Source organism: Bubalus kerabau, chromosome 17, assembly GCF_029407905.1.
Source record: "Bubalus kerabau isolate K-KA32 ecotype Philippines breed swamp buffalo chromosome 17, PCC_UOA_SB_1v2, whole genome shotgun sequence".
In the NCBI taxonomy this organism is placed as follows: Eukaryota; Metazoa; Chordata; class Mammalia; order Artiodactyla; family Bovidae; genus Bubalus; species Bubalus kerabau.
This window is the reverse complement of record NC_073640.1, coordinates 69,563,583-69,577,914: the sequence shown is the minus strand read 5'-3', so window position 1 is coordinate 69,577,914 and position 14,332 is coordinate 69,563,583. Positions and strand designations below refer to the sequence as shown.

The 14,332-nt window shown below is 46.9% G+C and overlaps 1 protein-coding gene across 2 annotated transcripts in view; it reads right to left on the bottom strand.

The window, feature by feature from the left end:
- ZNF805 (zinc finger protein 805) overlaps window positions 1-14,332 on the bottom strand; it is an 87,403-nt gene that overhangs the window by 5,150 nt on the left and 67,921 nt on the right. The window contains exon 2 of one of the 2 annotated variants that reach the window (XM_055553697.1): window positions 5,713-5,839. The exons of the other annotated variant lie outside the window; for it this stretch is intronic. Within the exon in view, the coding sequence (XP_055409672.1) occupies window positions 5,713-5,839 (127 nt within the window). The remainder of the gene's footprint in view (window positions 1-5,712; window positions 5,840-14,332) is intronic. 2 annotated transcript variants of the gene reach the window in all.

The window sequence follows — 14,332 nt, the reverse complement described above, 5'->3', positions numbered from 1 at the left end:
GCCTCCTGACCTGCACGCGAGGCAGGAGGAGTGGGCAAGGTCCGAGCTCTCTCTCGGGCGTGTTCAGTGTGAGGTGCCCTGAGGTTTAGGCAAAGAGGACAGAAGACGAGAGCAAGGGGGTGCATCTGTCCGCTCAACGCGGGGAGTGTCGGTGGTGGAGAAGGTGAGAATGGCCCCTGCTGTGCGGGAGGAAACGTGAGACACTGCCCTGACTCAAGGGCAGCAGTCCCACGACACCAACAGCCCAGGTGTGCTGAGCCCTCCATGGTCAGGCGCAGTGAGGGGCACTTCCACACACAATCCAGTACATCCTCTAACCCCCAATGAGGCAGAAACCATGACAACTGCAATTTCCCAGAAGCGGACAGAGCGTAACAAACCACGCTCAGCAAACCGCGTCTTTCCTCTGCGTGGGCACACCCAGCCTCTGCTCCCGGCCCCGGGCGCCATGACAAGGGCGAGCCTCGAGTGAGTGCGCTGTGCGGGAGCGCCGCGCGGGCGGCGGCTGCGGCACCGCCCCGCCCTCCGCCGCCCTCCGCCGCGGGAGGCGCCAGGGGCCCTGGCGGGCCCACACCACGGCGGGACGCAGCCTCCCTGAAGACCTGCCTGCTCGCAGGTCCCACGGACCCACGCAGTCCTTGGCTCAAGAAGAACACGTTTCCGTACACTGTGCCATGGACATTCGTTTGAGCAGCTAGGTTTACCTTGGCCAAACTCACATACAAAGACCACGGAACATCCTTGGGCCACAAGGCTGTGTGCTGTGTTACACTTAGTCTTTAAGCCCAAGCTCATGGAGCCAAGAGCCTGAACTTACCTGACACATCCCACACCTCCCAGCAGCGTCCCAGGGCAGGGCAAGCACGGGTTCGAAGGCTGCAGGGATCCCCCGGGCCCAGAGTGGCCGTGACAAGAACATTCTCACAGAGTGGACGGGCTGCGGCCCCCGTGAGGTGTGCATGCTGCTGTGAGCCCCAGCCAGCTGTGGGTACTCACCCGAGCAGGAGCTGGGGGTGGGCCCTCTCCTTGATGTCTGTGACTCAGGGCCAGGCTCCACTGGGGAGATCAGCTCTGGCTCAGGCAAAGGACATCCTGTTCACAGAGGAAAAAAGACAACGTGGGGAATATGTAGGAAGAAGAAAGAAGCCTCTCAACCGAGACCAGGACTGCAGGGTTTGGAAGAGACCCCAACATGTGGCTGCTCCCCTCCAGGCAAACCGAACCCTGGGCCTGGGAAACATGTGAGAACACCACCCTCAGTCCCCAAAGACGGCAGATGTGACTGCCAGCTGCACAGACAGGACCCCTCCCCGATCTCCATCCCCAGAACCCCGCACTGCTCAGACTATTTCCTGAAGACTTTACCTAATTCAGTGGAGTCAGGGTCCTCCGCTGCCTCCCTGAACACCAGGAACACCCAGGGTGTCCCGTTACCAGCACAGAACAGGTCAGACAAAGTCTGTGGGGAGAGGTCCAAGTACCAGTGGACTTAAATGCTCCCCAGGTGCTGGCGGCCAACCTGGCAGGCTATAGAGTCTGGTCTCCATCGTCCCACAGACGGCAGCTAAGGTCCACAGGTGACCCATGTCAGCTGCTCCTGCCCCCGGGAAGCATCTTGCGATGTCTGTGAGGCGACTGGCCTGAGCACCGGGACCAAGGATGTGGAGAAATAGACACCTGAGTTGGCATCCCCCACCTGGGAGCCAGCATCACCTCTGAGCTTCTTAGACAACAGGATACATTTCCTCTGGGGCACAGACTGCTTGAAGCTGGTCTGTCATGTGCAGCCAAACACACATCAACAAATGAGGGGGTCAGGGATGCAGATAAGTCGCTGGCGGAGGTACCGGGACCCACACAGAAAGCGCACCTGCAGATCCTAAAGCAGAGCCCAGGACTCACCAGTCATCACTAGGCAGATGTTCACCCCATCTGCTTATGTGCTCAGGGACAGGGCAATGCAAATTAAGGAGTCCGCCCATTGGCTGTCAGGAGCCACGCCCCCTGTGACCTCAGGGCCTTTGCATGTGCTGTCTTGTCAGCTGGAAAGCTGTTTTTTCCCAGTTTGCTCCGACTAGCTTACTATTCATTCTTTGGGTCTCAGCTCAAATGTCACTTCCTGAGAAGATTTCACTGAACTGTGGCTTATCCCAGAGACCTTATCCCCTTCACAAAAATTAACTCAAAGTGGATCACAGATCTAAATGTAACACAAACCCATAAAACCCCTATAAGATATTACAGGAGAAAACCTAGGTGACTATAGGTATGAGATACCTTCCTAGATATAACACCAAAGGCATAACCCATGAAGGAAATGATGGATACGTTGCACTTCATAAAAATTATAAACTTCTGCTCTGCCAAAAGATATGAGAGGACAAGCCACACACAGATAGCAGAAAATATTTGCAAAAGACATACCTGATAAAGGACAGTTGTCCAAAAATACAAATATTTCTTAAAATTAGACAGTAAGAAAACAACCCCATTTTAAAATGAGCCAAATACCTTATCAGACACCTCCCCAAAGGCAAGAGCAAAGACCTTAAAAGACATCTCACCAAAGACAATATACAGATGGCAAATAAGCATATGAAAAGATGCTCCACAGACTGTCATACGTTAAGTCGCTCAGTTCTGTCCGACTCTTTGTGACCCCATGGACTGCAGCACGCCAGGCCTCCCTGTCCATCACCAACTCTCAGAGTTTGCTCAAACTCGTGTGCTTCGAGTCGGTGATGCCATCCAACAATGTCATCCTCTGTCGTCCCCTTCTCCCGCCTTCAATCTTTCCCAGCATCAGGGTCTTTTCCAATGAGTTAGTTCTTCACATCCTGTGACCAAAGTATTGGAGCTTCAGCTTCAGCATTAGTCCTTCCGATGAATATTCAGGACTGATTTCCTTTAGACTGTCATCAGGGAAATGCAAATTAAAACTAGACACCAGTGCACACCTATGAGAAGGGGTAAAACAGGAACAGTGACAACACCAAATGCTGTGGAGGATGCTGAGCTCCAGGAACCCTCATTCCACGCTGGCGGGAATGTAAATGATGCCACCATTCTGAAGTCTTGTGGGTTCTCAAAAAACTAAACATACCTTCACCACAGGGTCCATCAATCATAGTCCTCACTCTTTACCCAAAGGTCCTGAAAACCTACGTCTGCCTAAAAACCTGCACGCCTGCACATGGACATTTACAGCAGCTTTTCTCATAACTGCCAAAATTTGGAAGCAACCTAGATGTGCTTCCCTGTGGCTCAGCTGGTAAAGAATCCGCCTGCAGTGCGGGAGACCTGGGTTCGATCCCTGGGTTGGGAAGATCCCCTGGAGAAGGGAAAGGCTACCCACCCCAGGATTCTGGCCTGGAGAGTTCCGTGGACAGTCCATGGGGTCCCAAAGAGTCGGACACGACTGAGCGACTTTCACTTTCACTTTAGATTTCTTCAGTGGGTAAGTGGATGAACTATGGCACATCCAGACAATATCATTCAGCATCAAAAAGCCATGAAAGGACGTGAAGAAACAGATGCCCGTTACTGAGTGAAAGAAGCCAATCTGAAAAGCCTAAGTACTATAAGATTACAGCTATATGACATTCTGGAAAATACAAATGAAGACAGTCAAAAAAGATCAGTGGCTGGTGAGGGTTGGGGGTGAACAGAGAGGACTTTTAGGGCCACAAAAATAATCTGTACGATACTATGGTGGATACATGTCATCCGTCCAAACTCATTGACTACCAAGAGTAAACCCTAATGCACACTAATGACTTCATGTCATTATGTGTTAATGTAGATACATCAGCTGTAACGAATGTACCATGTAGGGAGAACACAGATAATGAAAGAGGCTATGATCCCTTGGAGGAGGAAATGGCAGCCCACTCCAATATTCCTGCCTGGGGAATCCCATGGACAGAGGAGCCTGGTGGGCTACAGTCCATGGGGTCACAAAGAGTCGGACACGACTGAGCGACTCAACAACCACCAATGCACCAGTGCAGGGAGCAGACTGTGGGAGATCTCTGTACTTCCTCTCAATTTTGTGAACCTAAAACTGATTTTTAAAAAGTCTTAAAAAAAACATTATTTACAGGTATAACCATATTCCAGGGACTATGCCAAGCAATTTAATTTAAATGCATTAAAAAAAATGAATTAAGTTTACGAACTAATTTAGAAAAGAAACGACATACGTATCTAAAATACTGAGTCTGTTCATTCAAGAACAAGGTAAATGTCTGCACAGATCTGTGTCTTTTTAGGTCCTAAGCAAAGTCCTATTTTGACCATCCTTGTGGACCGTGAGTGAAACATTCTATAGCAGGATTTCCTTACAGCACCCACGTTAAGTACATACTGCAATAAGCACCATTTTACAGATAAAGAAACGGGGGCTCAGGCAGATGAAATGACCCGCTGCAGCCATGACATGAATGGAGGTCTACTCACCTCTGGCACCCGGCCTATTTAAGTACAAAGCTACCCAACACTGTCTCAGAAAATGCTGAGTCCAAGCGTATGACCATGACGAGGAGGGTGCTGACGTCATTAACGGCAGTGACAGCAGCAGGGTCCACGACGGCTAAACCTGCTCTCCTCACCGCGGGACTGCCGGCCATGTGAGGAAGACGCTGTGTTACTTCAGGAGACACTGCCTCTGCGATAATGGACCCACAGCAGGGTTCAGTCACTTGCCCAGGGACACACCGCTCATGGATAGGGCAGCAGAGCAGGGATTAGCTGCCAGGGGCCTAGCACCAGACATGGTCTCCCAAGTGCTCCAGTAAGAGGGAAACGGCAAACAGTGGGTGTGAGGCCAGCGGCCTCAGACAAGTGGCTGTGGTGGGGAGAGGGTGACACGAGCAGGGGAGTCAGAGCTCAGGAAATGGGGCTGGAGGGAGGGGCAGGCCTGGGGACACCTGAATTCAGTATTTCACAAACTACTAAAAATAAAAACTTGGGGTGGGAATCCCACACCGTGATTGGATCAAATAGAGACATTTGTACAAACATCAAGTATCACTTACTCTTGTCAAGATTTCACAAAAGAAAGGACTCGTGCCACCAAAAAACGCAAAGGAGAGCTGTTCACGATCAAGATGTGCCTTTTGAGTGGATCAAGCTTTCTGAGGGACTCATGCCAACAGCCCTACATTCCTTACCTTCTGAGGACAGTGTGTGGGAGAATGACATGAGGAGAGCATGAACAGAGGCACAAGACAGACATCCGGAAGGAAACAGAGGTAAGGGGGGGTGCAGGCGTCAGAGAGCAAGCACTTGGAGACTTCCTTCCTTCTGTAAAGTAGCTGCAGCAGCAAAAGAAAAAGGAAGCACTGCAAACAGAAAGCGACACGGCGAACCCACAGAGAGGCAGAACGGGAGCCCCAGAAGCCAGGGCAGAACACGCTTCTCTAAGTCACTGCATCGGCCCCTTAGGCAGCCCAGCGGGAATTCCGACCTCTGGGTTCTGTGAGATGCCCCCATTCCGTCCCAACACACCCTTCTCCTTTGGCTGTGACCAGAGGCAAATTAGGCTTCTGGTCCAACCCTCCCTCAGTGAGACCTACGAGGCCCAGGCAGGAAGGGGTGAGAACAGAAAACAACTGAACCTCTGGGAGAGGAGGCTGGCTGGGCCGCAGAGGCTTTCTCAGACCGCTGGACCTGGAGCCAGAGGGAGAAGAGAAGCAGAGTTGGGGGCCTTACCCAGAGACACCAGGAGCCTGCAGGTCTCCAGCATCACCTCCCAGTACAGTGTCCTCTGCACGGGGCCCAGATGCCCCCACTCCTCCTGGGTGAAAGTCACAGCCACGTCCTCATAAGTAACAGGCACCTGGAAAGTCAACAGAGGCAGCGGGGTTGGTCTTGGGGCTCTTGGTGGGGTCAGAGCCCATTCCTCTCCATGGCGAAGACACAGAGACCGGACACCTCCTACGGGCTGAGCTCGGTGCGGGACATAAGGAGGCGGCCACCACTCAAGGGTGACTGCAGCCACAGAGACGGAAGCCTCCCATGTGGGAGCCAATGGAGAACGACACGAGGTCAGCACCGTTTGCAGGGGCTGTGGGGGCACAGAGGGTTAAGGGCACAACGATGTCAGAAACATGAGAAAGAAAAAGGGTGAAAGTGTACACGAAATCCCAACAGCAATACTAATCACAGTGACAGCACACAGGACCCGACGGCGCCCACCGCGTGCCTGCCTCACGGTGAGCACTTTGCATGTTTTGTTAAAGTGACTGGAAGTCCCCAGCTCTGAAGCCCCATTTCTGAGGTCTGAATTCAAAGTCCTAAATCAACACTTGCCTGTGGAATGAACGTGGGGGCCTCGCTTACTTTCTCTGAACCTTGAATAATTTCTGAGTCAATACAAAGACTCTCATTGAACGATAACACTTATGAGAACGAAAGAAAAACTATTTATAGCAGAAACACTGGGTGCTGGCCACATGACTGGCTGCTGACCCCCATGGGGTCAGTCAAATTCACATTAGTAATGGATCTGAGGCCCAGGAGCTCAACCAGCTCACCCAGAGTTTCCATGAGCTGAGATCAGAGGCGGGATTTAAACCCAGGTTCCCTTGACCCACTGGCAGAGTAAAACCCCAGTTAACGAAGACATGAGCTGTTTTAAGCAAACTTCGAAGTTATATTCACTTCGGCCACCGCTGAAAGTAGTTCTGCAGACGTGGGCAGAAGAGCAGACTCATCATCGCCCACCTCACAGGAGCCTGACCAGGCGGTGATACCTCCATGAAGTGGACAGGCCTGGACGGGCTCCCGTTGCTGTCTGAATCCTGGAGACTCCCAGGGAGAATCCACAGGAGCCATCCCTGCTCATCTCTACCTGAGACCTGACAGTACGTGTCCCGGAGGAAATGCCTCGGGACCAGGGACCAGGAACTGCTGAGGACGGTGCAGGCTGCAGTCAGGCCTCGGATGGGCTGTCTGTCTGTCCTGGCTGAGCAGGATGGAGCCTCCAGCAAATGAGCGCACTGTCTGGCCCTCCCAGGACACTCCAGCTGGAAATGCTCTCAAACGGTATTGCGGGAGTAAGACAGACAATCAAAGATCACTCCGTAAGGCGGTCTTTACTTCTGCAGAAGGGTGCGCTACAAAAGTCTGGGAGTAAGCACATGGAGTGGGAAATCTGCTGTTTTCGTTCCTAAAATGCAGGTTCCCTCCTCCAGCCGCTCACAGGCTGACAGTGACACAGTTACAATCTTCCTGGAGGCCATCTAAGTTTTTGATTGGATGATTTATAGTAACTATTTTCCCCACCCTTTTAGTTCTTTCCTCATGACCAGGATAAAGCCCGTGAAATTAGCCTGCCAAAACGTCCTGGTGAGGAAGGAGAATCAGGAAGTGAAAAGAACACAGGATTGGCAACTAGCTGTCATTTTAGGAATCTTATTTATAAGCCGGTTATACACCTTTCTGTTAAAGTATCCTAAGAATGAACCACTTTTTATTTCTTATAACTTCTCCTTTGATAGAAAAGATCATATCTTCCTCACATGTCTCAGCAGATGGGGGAGTGGGGAGGATTCTGGCAATTGTATAGACCCTCTGAGGGCTTCCGGAACAACCAATATGCTTTTCTTTTGGTCCACACACTTCCACCTCCCGAAATGCTATGTTCCTGGCTCAGGCCAAAACTGTCTACCAGAAAGAAGCCTGCCTGGCTTGCAAAGTTTACTTTATGGGTATCATCTCCAGGCACTCCATGCACAGTTCCAGAGGAGAGAGTGAACGTACAGGCTGTGGTGTGACCTACCGTTTGTTAGTTTCTGCTACTTAAGAGCTGCAATAGGGCCTCCCTGAGGGTCCAGTGGTTAAGAATCCACCTTGCAATGCAAGAGACACGGGTTTAATCCCTGACCTCAGAAGATCCCTTCCCTTCACGCCTTGGAGTCACTAAGCCCGTGCGCCACAACTACTAAGCCTATGCTCCCAAACAAGAAAAGCCACCACGCTGAACCGCAGAAAACTAATCAAACTGATCACATAGATCACAGCCTTGTTTAACTCATTGAAACTATGAGCCATGCTGGGTAGGGCCACCCAAGATGGATGACTTCTGACAAAACATGGCCCACTGGAGAAGGGAATGGCAAACCACTTCAGTATTCTTGCCTTGAGAACCCCATAAACAGTATGAAAAGGCAAAAAGATATGACACTGAAAGATGAAAGTCCCAAGGTGGTAGGTGCCCAATATGCTATTGGATAAGAGTGGAGAAAAAACTCCAGAAAGAATGAAGAGGCTGAGCAAAAGCAAAAACAAGGCCCAGCTGTGGATGAGTGGTGGTGGAAGTAAAGTGCGAGGCTGTAAAGAACAATATTGCATAGGAACCTGGAATGTTAGGCCCATGAATCAAGGCAAATTGAAAGTGGTCAAAAAGGAGACAGCAAGAATGAATATCTACATTTTAGGAATCAGTGAACTGAAATGGACTGATTTGAGTGAATTTAATTCAGATGACTATTATATCTACTACTCTGGGAAAAGAATCCCTTTAGAAGAAATGGAGTAGTCTTCATAGTCAACAAGAGTGCAAAATTCAGCACTTGGGTGCATCTCAAACATGACAGAATGATCTCTGTTTGTTTCCAAGGCAAACCATTCAACATCACAGTAATGCAAGTCTATGCCCCAACCACTAATGCCAAAGAAGCTGAAGTTGAACGGTTCTATGAAGACCTACAAGACCTTCTAGAACTAACACCAAAATAGATGTCCATTTTATTACGGGGGACTGGAATGCAAAAGCAGGAAGTCAAGAGATACCTGGAGTAACAGGCAAGTTTGACCTTGGAGTACAGAATGAAGCAGGCCAAAGGCTAACAGAGTTTTGCCAAGAGAATGCACTGGTCATGGTAAACACCCTTTTCCAACAACACAAGAGAAGACTCTACACATGGACATCACCAGATGGTCAATACCGAAATCACTTTGACTATATTCTTTGCAGCCAAAGATGGAGAAGCTCTATACAGTCAGCAAAAACAAGACCTGGAGCTGACTGTGGCTCAGAGCATGAACTCCTTATTGCCAAATTCAGACTTCAATTGAAGAACGTAGGGAAAACCACTAGACCATTCAGGTATGACCTCAATCAGATCCTTTACAACTATACAGTGGAAGTGACAAACAGACCCAAGAAATCAGATCTGACAGACAGCGTGCCTGAAGAACTATGGATGGAGGTTCATGACACTGGACAGGCGGCAGTGGTCAAGACCATCCCCAAGAGAGAAAAAAATGCAAAAACGCAAAATGGTTGTCTGAGGAGGCCTTACAAATAGCTGAGAAAAGAAGAGAAGTGAAAGGCAAAGGAGAAAAGGAAAGATATATCCATCTAAATACAGAGTTTCAAAGAATAGCAAGGAGAGAGAAGAAAGCCTTCCTCAGTGATCAATGCAAAGAAAGAGAGAAAACCAATAGAATGGGAAACACTAGAGATCTCTTCAAGAAAATTAGAAATACCAAGGGCACATTTAATGCAAAGATGGGCACAATAAAGGACATAAACAGTATGGACCTAATAGAAGCAGAGAATATTAAGAAAAGGTAGCAAGAATACACAGTCGAACTACACAAAAAAGATCTTAATGACCCATATAACCATGATGATGTGATCACTCACCTAGAGCCAGACATCCTGGAATGTCAAGTCAAATGCGACTTAGGAAGCATCACTACGAACAAAGTTAGTGGAGGTGATAGAATGATGCGTCATTCTGTGCTTTGAATGCCGTGAAAGTGCTGCACTCAATATGTCAGCAAATTTGGAAAACTCAGCAGTGGCCACAGGACTGGAAAAGGTCAGTTTTCATTCCAAACCCAAAGAAAGGCAATGCCAAAGAATGTTCAAACTACTGAACAATTGCACTCATCTCACACATTAGCAAAGTAATGCTCAAAGTTCTCCAAGCCAGGTTTCAACAGTACATGAACAGAGAAATTCCAGATGTTCAAACTGGATTTAGAAAATGCAGAGGAACCTGAGATCAAATTGTCAACAGCCATTGGATCATAGAAAAAGCAAGAGAGTTCTATAAAAACATCTACTTCTGCTTTATTGACTATGCCAAAGCCTTTGACTAAGTGGATCACAATAAACTGTGGAAAATTATTAAAAAGAAGGGACTACCAGGCCAACTTATTGGCCTCCTGATAAATCTGTATGCAGGTCAAAAAGCAATAGTTCGAACTGGACATGGAACAACAGACTGGTTCCAAATTGGGAAAGGAGTACGTCAAGGCTGTATATTGTTAATTATACAGTTAAATACTTAAATATGCAGTTAAATACTTATATGCAGAGTACATCATGTGAAATGCTGGGCCGGGTGAAGCACAACCTAGAGTCAAGATTGCTGGGAGAAATATCAATAACCTCAGATACACAGATGACATCACTCGTATGGCAGAAACAAAGAGGAAATAAAGAGCCTCTTCATGAAAGTGAAAGAGGAGAGTAAAAAGCTGGCTTAAAACTCAACATTAAAAAAACTAAGATCACGGACAGCATCTGGTCCCAACACTTCATGGCAAATAGATGGGGAAACAATGGAAACTGTGACAGACTTTATTTTGGGGGGCTCCAAAATAACTGCAGATGCTGACTGCAGCCATAAAATTAAAAGATGCTTGCTCCTTGGAAGAAAAGCTATGACCAACCTAGATAGCATATTAAAAAAGAGACATTACTTTGCCAACAAAGGTCCGCCTAACCAGAGCTATGGTTTTTCCAGTATTCATGTACAGATATGAGAGTTGGACTATAAAGAAAGCTGAGTGCTGAAGAATTGATGTTTTTGAACTGTGGTGTTGGAGAAGACTCTTGAGAGTCCCTTGGACCGCAAGGACATCTAACCAGTCCATCCTAAAGGAGATCAGTCCTGGGTGTTCATTGGAAGGACTGATAATGAAGCTGAAACTCCAGTATTTTGGCCGCCTGATGCGAAGAGCTGACTCATTTGAAAAGACCCTGATATTGGGAAAGATTGAAGGCAGGAGGAGAATGGGACAACAAAGGATGAGATGGTTAGATGGCATCACCAACTCAATGGACATGAGTTTAGGTAAACTCTGGGAGTTGGTGATGGACAGGGAGGCCTGGCATGCTGCGGTTCATGGGGTCACAAAGAGTCGGACACAACTGAGCAACTGAACTGAACTGATGATGGTCAGCCACATATAAGACACATATTCTTTGAAGTTTAAAGTACCTCAAAATTTAGTAAAGTACCTAAAATTAAAACAAATTTAATTTTGTATATACGGTGGTCCCATACCAGACCACCTAACTTGCCTCTTGAGAAACCTGTATGCAGGTCAGGAAACAACCGTTAGAACTGGACATGGAACAACAGACTGTTTCCAAATAGGAAAAGGAGTACGTCAAGGCTGGATATTGTCATCCTGTTTTTTAACTTGTATGCAGAGTACATCATGAGAAATACTGGGTTGGAAGAAGCACAAGCTGGAATCAAGATTGCCAGGAGAAATATCAATAACCTCAGATATGCAGATGACATCACCCTTATGGCAGAAAGTGAAGAGGAACTAAAAACCCTCTTGAGGAAAGTGAAAGAGGAGAGTGAAAAAGTTGTCTTAAAGCTCAACATTCAGAAAATGAAGATCATGGCATCTGGTCCCATCACTTCATGGGAAATAGATGGGGAAACAGTGGAAACAGTGTCAGACTTTATTTTGGGGGGCTCCCAAATCATTGCAGATGGTGATTGCAGCCACGAAATTAAAAGATGTTTACTCCTGGGAAGGAAAGTTATGACCAACCTAGATAGCATATTAAAAAGCATAGACATTACTTTGCCAACAAAGGTCCGTCTAGTCAAGGCTATAGTTTTTCCAGTGGTCATGTATGGATGTGAGAGTTGGACTGTGAAGAAAGCTGAGCACCAAAGAATGGATGCTTTTGAACTGTGGTGTTGGAGAAGACTCTTGAGAGCCCCTTGGACTACAAGGAAATCCAACCAGTCCATCCTAAAGGAGATCAGTCCTGGGTGTTCATTGGAAGGACTGATGCTGAAGCTGAAACTCCAATACTTTGGCCACCTGATGCCAAGAAATGACTCATCGGAAAAGACCCTGATGCTGGGAAAGACTGAGGGCAGGAGGAGAAGGGGACAACAGAGGATGAGATGTTTGGATGGCATCACCATGACATGAGTTTGAGCAAGCCCGGGGAGTTGGTGATGGATGGGGAAGCCTGGTGTCCTGCAGTACACAGGGTTGCAAAGAGTCAGACACAACTGAACTGAACTGAGTACTTAATCTGTACATTTTTGATTGGCTCCTGTACTTAAAATACGTTTTTTGTGACCAGTCAGTTTAAAGGTCAACATGTTTAATTTAACATCTTTATGGCTTCTCTCCCAAAAAAGATGTCCTTTTCATTATAGGGGACTGGAATGCAAAAGTAGGAAGTCAAGAAACACCTGGAGTAACAGGCAAATTTGGCCTTGGAATACAGAATGAAGCAGGGCAAAGACTAATAGAGTTTTGCCAAGAAAATGCACTGGTCATAACAAACACCCTCTTCCAACAACACAGGAGAAGACTCTACACATGGACATCACCAGATGGTCAACACCGAAATCAGATTGATTATATTCTTTGCAGCCAAAGATGGAGACGCTCTATACAGTCAGCAAAAACAAGACCAGGAGCTGACTGTGGCTCAGATCATGAATTCCTTATTACCAAATTCAGACTTAAATTGAAGTAGGGAAAACCACTAGACCATTCAGGTATGACCTAAATCAAATCCCTTATGATTATACAGTGGAAGTAAGAAATAGATTTAAGGGCCTAGATCTGATAGATAGAGTGCCTGATGAACTATGGAATGACGTTCGTGACATTGTACAGGAGACAGGGATCAAGACCATCCCCATGGAAAAGAAATGCAAAAAAGCAAAATGGCTGTCTAGGGAGGCCTTACAAATAGCTGTGAAAAGAAGAGAAGTGAAAAGCAAAGGAGAAAAGGAAAGATATAAACATCTGAATGCAGAGTTTCAAAGAATAGCAAGAAGAGATAAGAAAGCCTTCTTCAGTGATCAATACAAAGAAATAGAGGAAAACAACAGAATGGGAAAGACTAGGGATCTCTTCAAGAAAATCAGAGATATAAAGGAACATTTCATGCAAAGATGGGCTCGATAAAGGACAGAAATGGTATGGACCTAACAGAAGCAGAAGATATTAAGAAGAGATGGCAAGAATACACAGAAGAACTGTACAAAAAAGATCTTCACGACCCAGATAATCACGATGGTGTGATCACTGACCTAGTGCCATACATCCTGGAATGTGAGGTCAAGTGGGCCTTAGAAAGCATCACTACGAACAAAGCTAGTGGAGGGGATGGAATTCCAGTTGAGCTATTCCAAATCCTGAAAGATGATGCTGCAAAGGTGCTGCACTCAATATGCCAGCAAATTAAAAAAAAAAAAAAATTTCCAGTGGCCACAGGACTGGAAAAGGTCAGCTTTCATTCCAATCCCAAAGAAAGGCAATGCCAAAGAATGCTCAAACTACCGCACAATTGCACTCATCTCACATGCTAGTAAAGTAATGCTCAAAATTCTCCAAGCCAGGCTTCAGCAATATGTGAACCGTGAACTTCCTGATGTTCAAGCTGGTTTTAGAAAAGGCAGAGGAACCAGAGATCAAGTTGCCAACATCCGCTGGATCATGGAAAAAGCAAGAGAGTTCCAGAAAAACATCTATTTCTGCTTTATTGACTATGCCAAAACCTTTGACTGTGTGGGTCACAATACACTGTGGAAAATTCTGAAAGAGATGGGACTACCAGACCACCTGATCTGCCTCTTGAGAAATATGTATGCAGGTCAGGAAGCAACAGTTAGAACTGGACATGGAACAACAGACTGGTTCCAAATAGGAAAAGGAGTATGTCAGGGCTGTATATTGTCACCCTGTTTATTTAACTTATATGTAGAGTACATCATGAAAAACGCTGGACTGGAAGAAACACAAGCTGGAATCAAGATTGCCAGGAGAAATATCAATAACCTCAGATATGCAGATGACATCACCCTTATGGCAGAAAGTGAAGAGGAACTCTAAAGCCTCTTGATGAAAGTGAAAGTGGAGAGTGAAAAATTCAGAAAATGAAACTCATGGCATCCAGTCCCATCACTTCATGGGAAATAGATGGGGAAACAGTGTCAGACTTTATTTTTCTGGGCTCCAAAATCACTGCAGGTGGTGACTGCAGCCATGAAATTAAAAGACACTTACTCCTTGGAAGGAAAGTTATGACCAACCT